This window comes from Manis javanica, chromosome 13 (assembly GCF_040802235.1).
Source record: "Manis javanica isolate MJ-LG chromosome 13, MJ_LKY, whole genome shotgun sequence".
NCBI lineage: Eukaryota > Metazoa > Chordata > Mammalia > Pholidota > Manidae > Manis > Manis javanica.
The window spans coordinates 90,459,157-90,469,724 of NC_133168.1; the positions used below are offsets into that span (position 1 = coordinate 90,459,157).

Here is a 10,568-nt window from a genome sequence, read left to right on the forward strand (position 1 = left end):
CTCCGGGGACTCCGGGGGCGGCGAGGCGGGGGCGCACCGCGGCGCGGGGCCCCGGGTCCCCGGTCCCCGACGACGCCGAGGCGTCCGAACGGCAGGGGCCCCAGCAGCCGGCGGCGCGCACGTCCCAGCGCGGCCCCCGGGAGCGCTTCAGGTCCTCGCTCTCCACGCCGCGCCCTGGGACAGGGCGCCGCTACCCGCGGCCGCCGCTCGGCCTCAATGATACCTTAATAAATATATAAAAAGGCAAAAAAGATAAACCCCTAACCACCAGGCATCCCATTAACATTCAAGAGACGCTGTCATCAGAGGGTCAGGACCCACGGGCAATACCAAAAGATCAAATATCTCTGTTTCATTGTATCACAGAGAGGCATACGCTGATGCAGACGCCTGGCTTGGATCACCAGGAAAACAGGGAGAAGACAGAACTTGACTGAGACGCCAGGAGAGCCCTCCAGTTTGGCCAGGAGACACTGCACACCGCTATTGCCCAAGACAAGCGCTCTCCAAGGCCCAGCTCCAAATGGCCCTTATTCTGGGAAGAGTTCCAGCTGCTCCCACCCCAGGGCACAGCCCTGGATACGTCTCTGGGCTCCCCCAGCTCCTGCCTTCCCTCTGACCTGCCTCGATCCCAAGAGGCTGAGGGCATCTCTTTCCAGCCCTTCTCCCACAAGACTCAGCAGGGGCAGAGGCCTCTCTGGGCAGAGAGAGTGGGGAGCCTTTGCTGCATCTGGGGAGCTGGGGGAAGTGGGGACTGCAGGCCCCAAAGGCCCTCTGATGATCCTGTGGCCCCTCCAGACCGCGGGGACAGCCCTTCCCTGCTGGTGTTCTGGGGGTGCCCAGGAGCAGCCTGCTGGGAAGTCTGCAGCAGGGATAAATCGCACAGCACTAGTCCTGAGCCCTGAGGTCTGACCCTCACCTGCCTGGAGCCCTGCTGACAGCATCAAGCAGGAGAGCGGCTCCTGCCCACCCTCCCCTGCAGGCTGCTTCCCGCAAGAGGCGGTCCAGGCTGGGGGGTCCAGGAGAGAGACAGCAAGTGGGCAGAATCAGACCCTGGTGGGCAGCGCTGCCCAGCCTGGGGATGGGGTCAGGGCCGGTGAGAGGGTCCTAAGACCAGGTCTTGCCTCTGGAAGGCTCTGGGGGTCTTCTCAGGCTGCCCACTCTGGGTCCCTGGTGCTTCACCAGCTGAGATGCACTCTTCAGAGTCCTGGTAGCACCTTCATTTTGTGGTGATCTGCCCGCATGAAATATTTGTACATGTCCAAAGAGAGTTTGTTGTGGCTCATGGAGAGGGAGAGGATGCTGCCAGCCTCAGGTGGGTTGGGGTCACGGATGTTGTTAAACTTTGTACAATCAGGCATTAGCCTGGTACATTTGCTCCAGTGCTTGAACCAATATGGGGCATTATTAACTATAGTCTAGGATTTACATTGGGTTCCCTCTTGGCGTTGTTTGTTATGGGTTCTAACAAATGTCGACATTTTTCCTGTATTACAGTATCACACACAATAGCTTCATGGGCTTTATTTTTAATGTGTCCAAATGTCCCATATTCAAGAGAGTTCATCCTGGTTTTTGAGTCATTCACTCAATATTATTGTAAAGATGCACTTAAGCTGCTATGTGTCCCTCCAACTCCTGCCTGGGGCTCCAGCGTTTGCATCCAACCCATGCTCTCTGCCTTCTCCCCAGTCATGCAGAAGTGGTCTGGCCCCATTGCTCCACTAAAAGCAATGCTGCGGGAGCATCCTCTTACAGGCTGCCCTATATACGGGTTCAAGAAATTGGGGTAGGTGCTCAGGAGCGAAATGACAGGAGTGCAGAGCACGCATGCCCCTAGTGTTCGTCCAGCGAGGCATGAGGATACTTGCTCCCCGCGGCGGGTACTTCTCTCCCTCTTCTGTTTCTTTCCTTTATTTTCTTTCCTTAGCATATTTTCTTTTGACAGTGTAACTCCTGTGAGTTCTCTGCTCATATCCTTTGTTTATTTCTATATTGAAGTTCCTATTTCTTCTTGATGTAACTGGTGTCTTTTTTATTCTAGATGGTACAGCCTTGTCAGTTTTACACAATGCAAATGATCATTCTCTGACTTTCCAGTTGCCCGTTAACTTTATCCACGAGACCCTCTGTTGAATACAAGCCCTTCATATTGATGTTCTCATGTCTTTGCATCCTAAAATGACCACTGTTCCCGCCGCAAACTGGTAAACAATGCATTTTTCTTCCTTTGATTTTTGCTGCCACTTTCCTCATATGTTAGGTTTTGAATCATGCAGGGATAGTTGCTGAGACAGCCCCTGCTTTTAATCAGTATCTGTGGGTGCTCCAGGTTAATATTTCTTTTTTTTAAATATTAATAGCCAGCCTATTTATCTTACTGAAATTGAATAGGGAACATTCAGAATGGAAGACATTAGGGAGGAAAGAGGACAAGAAACAGTGACTCAAGGTTGTATCCAAAAGCTATGTGATGGAGAATGAGATAATTAATAAGTAAAGCCCTAAGGGGCCAGTCCTTGCAGGAAGTGAATGTTTTGAGAATGGCAAGCAGAAGTAGCCACAGAAGAAAGGAATCTGGCCACATTCAACTCAAATATATTCTCTTTCCTGCCTAGAATGTGGAGATCTATAACCCCTCTTCTTCTGACAGGGAGCCCCATTGCAGAACCCCATCTCCAGACCTTCCTGTGTTGCATGGCGCCGCCCTAGTAATTAGGGACCGAATTTGCAGTAGCAGTCGGAACACAGAGCCATGATTCTCAAGAACTTCAAAGATACAAAGCTAAACTTCAAGGATAACAATTTATCAGCAGGAGACAGCATTGTGACTATGGTGTCGCTTTGGGCTGGTACGAACTTGTGGACTATCGCACCGTCTTTCAGATCTTAGCCTGCCATCAACCCAGACATTGGACACATTTACTAAAATGTAAAACAAGACCAATTGCTTTCTGAAAATGTATTTATTTTCCTAAAAATTGTTACTTGTATTACCACGTAATAGGTTTATGATTGTCCTTTAAATTTATCAATAACTAATTTTTTAGTAAAGTATCATTGATATACAATCTTATGAAGGTTTCTCATGAACAACATGGTGGTTTCAACATTCACCCATATTATCCAGTCCTCCCCCAGCGCCCCATTTCAGTCACTGTCTATCGGCACAGTAAGATGCTACAGATGTAAGGCGTCTTCTCCGTGCTGTACTGCCTTCCCCATGATCTACTATTTTAAATATAAATCTCAGCATTTATTTCTAATATGCTAAAAACTGGTAGTTATAACTCACCCAAGAAAGTCCTTTAGGATGGCAATATTTTTTACTGTAAAGGGTTCCTGACCCCAAAATGTTTGAGAGCTATTTCTTTGTAGTTTGTGTCAATATCGGGAATATTATCTTACTTTTTACTTAAGTCCTATATTTTGAATGATCATTGTGTATGAAATACAATGGGAAATACTACAATTTTTGTAACTCTATCTTGTCTTCTGCAGCATTGTGTTCCCATATTGTTCTAATGTATCACTTCTGGATTCTTGCACCATTTCTGGGTATGTGACCATGTCTCTTGCCTTCCAGTCCTTCATGCCTTCTTTCTTTTTCTTCCCTTACAGCGCTGCCCGTGCCTTTCAGTTCCACGCTCAGAATAGCACAGCCGGTGGGCACCCTTGGCTTGTTCCAATTCCAAAATAATGTGTCTGTAGTTTCCTCATTGAATATACTGTTTGCTGGTTTTGCTGTATATATTCTTACCTGGCTAAGAAAGCCATATTTGATTTCATGCTGAGAGCTCTTTTTTTTTTAATACTGTTAGCCCCACTGTAAAATGATTAAATGTCTCAACAAACCTTTTTTATTGAGGTACATGCAACAAAATACACAAATCTTAGGGTACAGCTCAGTGAATTCTGACATATGTACACAGACATGTAACCATCAACTAAATGAAGATAGCAAACATTCTCACTATTTTTTTTCTTAACCTAAGAGAAAACGCTCTTTAAGAAAATCTTCAAGAATATACATATATCAAAGCAATATGTTGCACACCTAAACTAATACAATATTACATGTGAATCATATCTCGGTAAATCATGAAGAAGAGTCGAACTTCAGGAAATGTATTCCCGCCTTGATCGATCTAGTTCTATGATATTTCTTTTTTTAATTTATTCATGCGATGAATCACATGATAGGTCGTCTCATTCTGAACCATCCTTGTCATTCATGGGATAAACCGCTGTGCCTTCATTGTGTCCCTGATGTGACCAGATGCAGCCCCCATGGCTGCTCAGAACCACAGCGTGGCGTCTGAATTCATCGTCCTCGGCTTCTCCACCTTCCCGCAGCAGCTCCTGCCCGCCTTCCTCCTGCTGATCCTGCTCATGTACCTGTTCACGCTGCTGGGCAACCTGCTCATCATGGGCACCGTCTGGAGCGAGCGCAGCCTCCACACGCCCGTGTACCTCTTCCCGTGCGCCCTCTCCGTCTCTGAGATCCTCTACACCTTCACCATCATCCCGCGCATGCTGGCCGACCTGCTCTCCACCCACCGCTCCATCAGCTCCGTGGCCTGTGCCGGGCAGATGTTCTTCTCCTTCACGTTTGGCTTCACACACTCCTTCCTGCTCACCGTCATGGGCTATGACCGCTACGTGGCCATCTGCCACCCCCTGCGCTACAGTGTGCTCATGAGCCCCCGTGGCTCTGCCTGGTGGCCTGGTCCTGGGCTGGTGGCTCAGTCATAGGGATGACATTGACCTTGTTAGTATTTCACCTCACCTTCTGTGGGTCTAACGTGATCCACCATATTGGCTGCCACGTGCTTTCCGTCTTGAAGCTGGCCTGTGGGAAGGAGACTTCCTCGGTCACGCTGGGGGTGATCCTGGTGTGTGTCATAGATATGATGGGCTGTTTATTCCTTATCATCCTCTCCTATGCCTTCATTGTGGCTGCCATCCTGCGGATTCCCTCAGCGGAGAGCCAGCACAAGACCTTCTCCACATGCGTGTCCCACCTCACTGTGGTGGTGGTGCACTACGGCTTCGCCTCCATCATCTACCTGAAGCCCAAGGGTGCCCATGCTGTGGACATTGACACTCTGATGGGCACCACCTACACGGTCTTTACCCCCTTTCTTAGCCCAATCATTTTCAGCCTCAGGAATCAGGAGCTGAAGAATGCCATAAAGAAAAGCTTCCATGAAAAATTCTGTCCCCTAAACTCCTGATGGTCAGTTTGGTGGTAGGGAAATTGATAGGAGAGCTGGGGATAAAAACGTCTGTCCCTGGACATCTGTTACAGGATTCAGGTTTGTGAAAACACCCCCTTATAGGTTTTCAGCACATGCTATTTGTTTCTCCCCAGTTTATTTGGTCCCTGTCTTGCATAGGCTGGAGGATCATGATCTCTTGTTTATGATCCATAGATAATGGCTAATCATCCATTATCTGAACGTGGGAATGCTTTATCCATCCATGTGGAGTGGGGAGCAGCGCAGGGTGTGTCTGGGCTCTGATGCCTAGTGGTCCTTCTTGAATGGACAAGCATGGGAAGACAATATCCTTCCCACACTACCACCAAACTAAGAAAAGCAAACATAAGGCAATAATAAATGCCACCAGCATTGGACCTTCTCTTATCAAACACTCTGTCCAGTGTCTTATATTTATTGTGTTTTTAGCTGAAGCAAATGTACAAAAGAAAACGAGCTATTTGTCACCAAGAAAATGGTTTACATTTACATTTCTCACTGCCTTTGGTGAACATAGACCGTAAAGTAGGTTTTCTAGGTTGAGCTGAGTGAAGGATGTAAGAATGCAAAGTAGAGGGAGAAAGACAGAGAGAGTGAGGGAAACCTGGCTAGTGGGATGATTCCTTTAATTGAGCTGAACATTAAATAGGATAAAAAAGAATGTAAGCCAAAATCTGGGCAAGGGAGGAAGAAGGAGATGAAGGTTGGTAATGGGCTAATTTGCATATGAAGAAAGAGGGGGGTAAGGGGCTGGAGGTAGGGAGGGAGAGAGACAGGTAAGAGGCTCCAGCCCTTGGGCAAGAACGTAAAGCATGTAAAGGATGTTCCTATCTGACGTCTTACGGAAATTCTTTCCCCATACACTTTAAGTAAAACATCAATCTCTCATGGGGGATGTGTTAGAGGCAGATGTTACCTCGTGATGCCACAGTGAGACATTAGGGGCTCCCCACAGTGCCCCCACAATGCAGATGAGCAGTGTTGGTGGAGGTCACAGGTCATGTGAATGAGGGCCTCATGTGGAACTTCAGGTCCACGTGCCTCCCGTGCAGGTGTTGGGAATCCGCTCTGTCTGCTGCTCCAGGAAAGGAGCCCTTGTGGGGTATAAACTGTTAACTCAAAGATGAGGCCAAATATTTGAGTTGAAGGCAGGTGTTTTTATAGTAAAAAACCAAGATGTTTTATAATAATAAACCAAAAAATGGCTATCACATATGACAACCTGTTGTTTCCAAATATATCGGTAAGATTTTGTACACATTAGCTCCTCCTCAAAATGAATTATCTATCTACATTTAGATATTACACATCTATTATCGTCTACATTTCATGATGAGGAAAAATGTAAATCTGATAGATGAAGTTATTTGTCTAAAGCTTTCCCCTTAGCAGCACGTCCTTTGGGGGTTTGTATGAAGATAAGTATTTCATGTAGCTATAGGGGTACCCGCCATAGCACCAGAGATGTTGTGCTCCCTGAAGAACAGTAGTGGAATGGGAGTTAGAGGACGCCAAGAGGATTCTTCTTCCTGGGTGTGGACTGGGCATGTTGGGAGGAGATGCTGAAAATCCCCTGTGATAGTGGCCTCTGTTATAACAAAAATACATGAATTTCAACTTTAGGCATCACCAGAGAGAAAGCTGAATTTCAGGGGACTAAATCTCCTGGTGGAAGTGCTTAAGCAAAGGAAAAATCACCAGTGATTGGGAAACCTGAAACACATTCTTGTTAGATGGAAAGTGACATTTTTATAAGACTTCTTTTTCTTAGGGTTCCCCAGAGAAACAGAATCAATAGCATGTATATACATAGGGGTGTGTGTGTGTATAGAGATTTATGTACACACACATATATATATGTGCATAATGAAAATGTGGAATTATTATATATTATAGTAATTTAAATGTTATTGCTGCTTGATATATAATGTATTATATGTAAGTATAAAGTCTATAATATGTTATATATTATATATTATTCTAATATACAATGATATATAATTATTAATATAATATATAACATATTATGTTATAATAATTATATTTAAAATTATTATAATAAACATATTTTATATATGAAAATATGTAAATATAGTAGGTATTAATATAGTGTTTAATATAATTATGTTTTACTATAATTATATGTTACAACAATTATAGCAGACATAATAACTGTATTATGTTACAATAATTATAGTTAAAATATAATTAAAATAATTATTATGTTGTAAACATACTTTATATGTGAAAATATATAAATATAGTAGGTACTAATATAGTGTTTAATATAATTATGTTTTACTAAAATTATGTGATTATGATATAAATATCATATAACATTTTATGTTGTAGAATAATTGTGTAGAATGTAATATAGCATATTATATTATAGATATAAAGAGGCTTATTATAAGGAATTAGCTCATGCAATCATGAGGCTGAAATGTCCCAGGATCTCCCACTGGCAAGCTGCAGAGCAGAAGAGCTGCCGGTGTACGTTCCGGTCTGAAAGCCGGCAGCCTCAAGGCCTGTTTCAGGAAAAGACTGATGTCCTCGCTCGGCAGCAGTGAGGCGGGGAGAATTCCGTCTCATTTCATGGAGGGCTAGCCTGTCGGCTCTCTTCAGGTCCTCGGAGGATTAGATGAGGGCCGTCCACACAGGGGGAGCAACCTTCTTCACTCCATCTGTCGCTTCAGCACGATGCTCATCCAAAAACACCCTCACAGAAACACCTGCAATAACGAACCAAATATTTGTGTGCCCCGTGGTCCTGTCAAGTGGACACACAAAATTAACCACCACAAGTTTCATACTGTAGCATGTGTCAGCTCTTCATTCCTTATCATGCCCAGAAAACACATTGCATTGTACGCAACGTGGTGTATTACATATGGCACATTACAACATGGTATATTCCACGTACCAGTTGGTTTATCCATTTGTTCACTGATGGGCACTTGGGTCGTTTTTTTGGCTATTTTGAATCATGCTTCTATGAACATATGTGTACCAAATACACATTCTAATGAGTAAAGTATTCTCCAGTGAACAATGAATTCTCTTTAGTGAATGAAAGTGAACTCCAAATAACCCAGGTCATGATCAGAAAATCAAAAAAACACCCAGCAGCCTACATGTCTCTTTCCAACCCCTCAATATTGAGAATTCCAATCAATGAACATGGTTATCCCTCCATGTATTTAGTTGAAAATTTTTTATCGGCAATGTTTTGTAGTTTTCAGTGTAGACATCATGGACATTCATCACGGTGCTTTATTTTTGGACGGCATCATTGTACTGACATCAAATGTATTCATTGTTCAGTGTTTATTGCTAGGATATCATGTGATATGTGTATATTGGTCTTGCATCTTCTGATCATGCTAATTGCATTTATGATTTCAATGATGTGTTTTGTCAATTCCTTAGGATTTTCCTATGTAGACAACTATGTCATCTGCAAATAAACACTGTCTTGACCCCTCTCTCAGGGTACGGGTCTTACAGTGCCTTCGCCTGGCACATTCCCTCTGCCTTTCATACTCTTGTGATCCAGTGTCTTAGTGCTGTGTTTTATATACCCTACAAGTAGACTCCATCGTGTTTCTCTCTCTCCTCTGGGTGTCTAATCTGTATCCTCGACCTGTTTCTGGAACCATGGGGACTGGACATTTCAGAAAGTGTTGAAGTATCAGGGGTCACCTTGTCTAGTGTTTGGGGTAGGAGAGAATAGAAGACGTTTACTCAGAGGAGCAGACATCTAGGGCTCTCCAGCATCCGTTCCTGATATATGTGAAGAGAAGGAACCATCCAGAAGAGATCATTCTGGAATTCAGCATCATTTTCCCAAAATGCCCATAGTGGGGGCAAATGACTTACCCAACCTGGGGGGAAGGAGAGGAGGCGATTGATGAGCAGAGCTCCTCGGAGCAGCAGGTGATGTCTAAACTGAGAGCTGAAGGAAGAATAGCACTGAGCCAGGTGAGAGGGAGTGATGCGGGGAAGGGAGTTCCAGGCAGAGGGAACAGCATGTGCAAAGGCCCCACATGATAGGATCCTTGTCCATCCAGGAGAAATCATAGATCAAGTGACCCGGAGGTGGAAGAAGAGAGGTGAGGGCAAGATATGGGTTGGGATCACATCCCAGATGGAGAGCCTGGATTCTAGTCTAGTCTCACTGAGAAGCCACAGGAGGGTTTTAAGTAGGGGAGGATCGTGCTCTGATTCATGACTTCTCCACCTGCCATGCAGTGTGCAGACTTGAAAGGCAAAGTTGGAGGCTAGGAGACCAGGCATTTCAACCAGTAATGGAGGTGTGACAGCCAGGACTAGGGTGGGAATGATGAAAGAAGCCAGAATTGAGTCTTAATTCAGGAATGGAACCACAGAGCTGAGTGGGGCGGCTGTGGAGAGGAGGTGGAGGTAGAGGCTGAAGGCCGGATTCTGGCTGGGACGGGGGAACTACAGAAAGAGGGTAGGCGTTCCTTCAGATGGGAATGGAGCCCGCAAGCAGGCAGGAGGGGACGGCACTAAGATGCGGCCCAAGGAGAAAGCCCCCGCCCGGGCTCAGCTTCAGAACCCCTCCTAGGAGGCTGCCTCGCTCTCTCCCATGGTTCCCCTGCCATCTAGTTCTGCCCACAAGGAGATGGGAGGGTCTGCACCCAGCTCTGCCTCTCCTCGTGCTGAGGACCCCGCTAGTGCCAGGTTAGGGCAGTGTTCTCCTTGGGTCCTGAGATGCAGGTTCCTTAACTAGCATTCGGTGACCATGTGATGCATGGAGAAGGAAGGAGGGAGGGGCGGAAGGAAGGAATGGATGGGGGAGGGAGGGAGGGAGGAAGAGGGAGGGTGCCAGCTGTCCTCCTTGGACTTGGAGCACCGTGCACCCTGCACCCTCGCATCTGCATCTCTGGGGAGAGGCCTCTGGGAATCTGCTCTGGGGAGGACTCCAGGGAGATAAAGCTCCCACCCTGCCCTCCCCTGGCCCCTCAGGCTGCAGAGGGGGGTGGCCCCGGCCAGGCTGCACACAAGGCATTGCTGTGAGTGAGGCAAGACTAGCTCTCTATCTCCAGGACTGTTTTCCAGGACTCGATACCAACAGCTGTGGAGGAGAGGGCATGCAGACCACAGAGAGCTGGAGCAGAGGGAAGCAGAGAGAACTGGGGGGAGGGAGATGGGGTGAAGACGGGGGTTCTGGACCCCACTGAGTCCACCCACTGCCCAGGGCTGCCTCCTTCTCCAGTGCCTGGACCTGCAGCCGCTGTGGTGGCCAGGATGCATGCCCAGGCAGGGAATGGTCTCTGTGCCTGG

The 10,568-nt window shown here is 46.3% G+C and overlaps 1 protein-coding gene across 1 annotated transcript; it reads left to right on the forward strand.

The window, feature by feature from the left end:
- Positions 1-4,290: 4,290 nt before the first annotated feature.
- Positions 4,291-5,237, forward strand: LOC140843034 (olfactory receptor 10H3-like). The gene is given in 2 exon segments (XM_073221023.1): positions 4,291-4,711; positions 4,714-5,237. Coding segments are annotated over 2 exon segments (945 nt in total).
- The last annotated feature ends 5,331 nt before the right edge of the window (positions 5,238-10,568 follow it).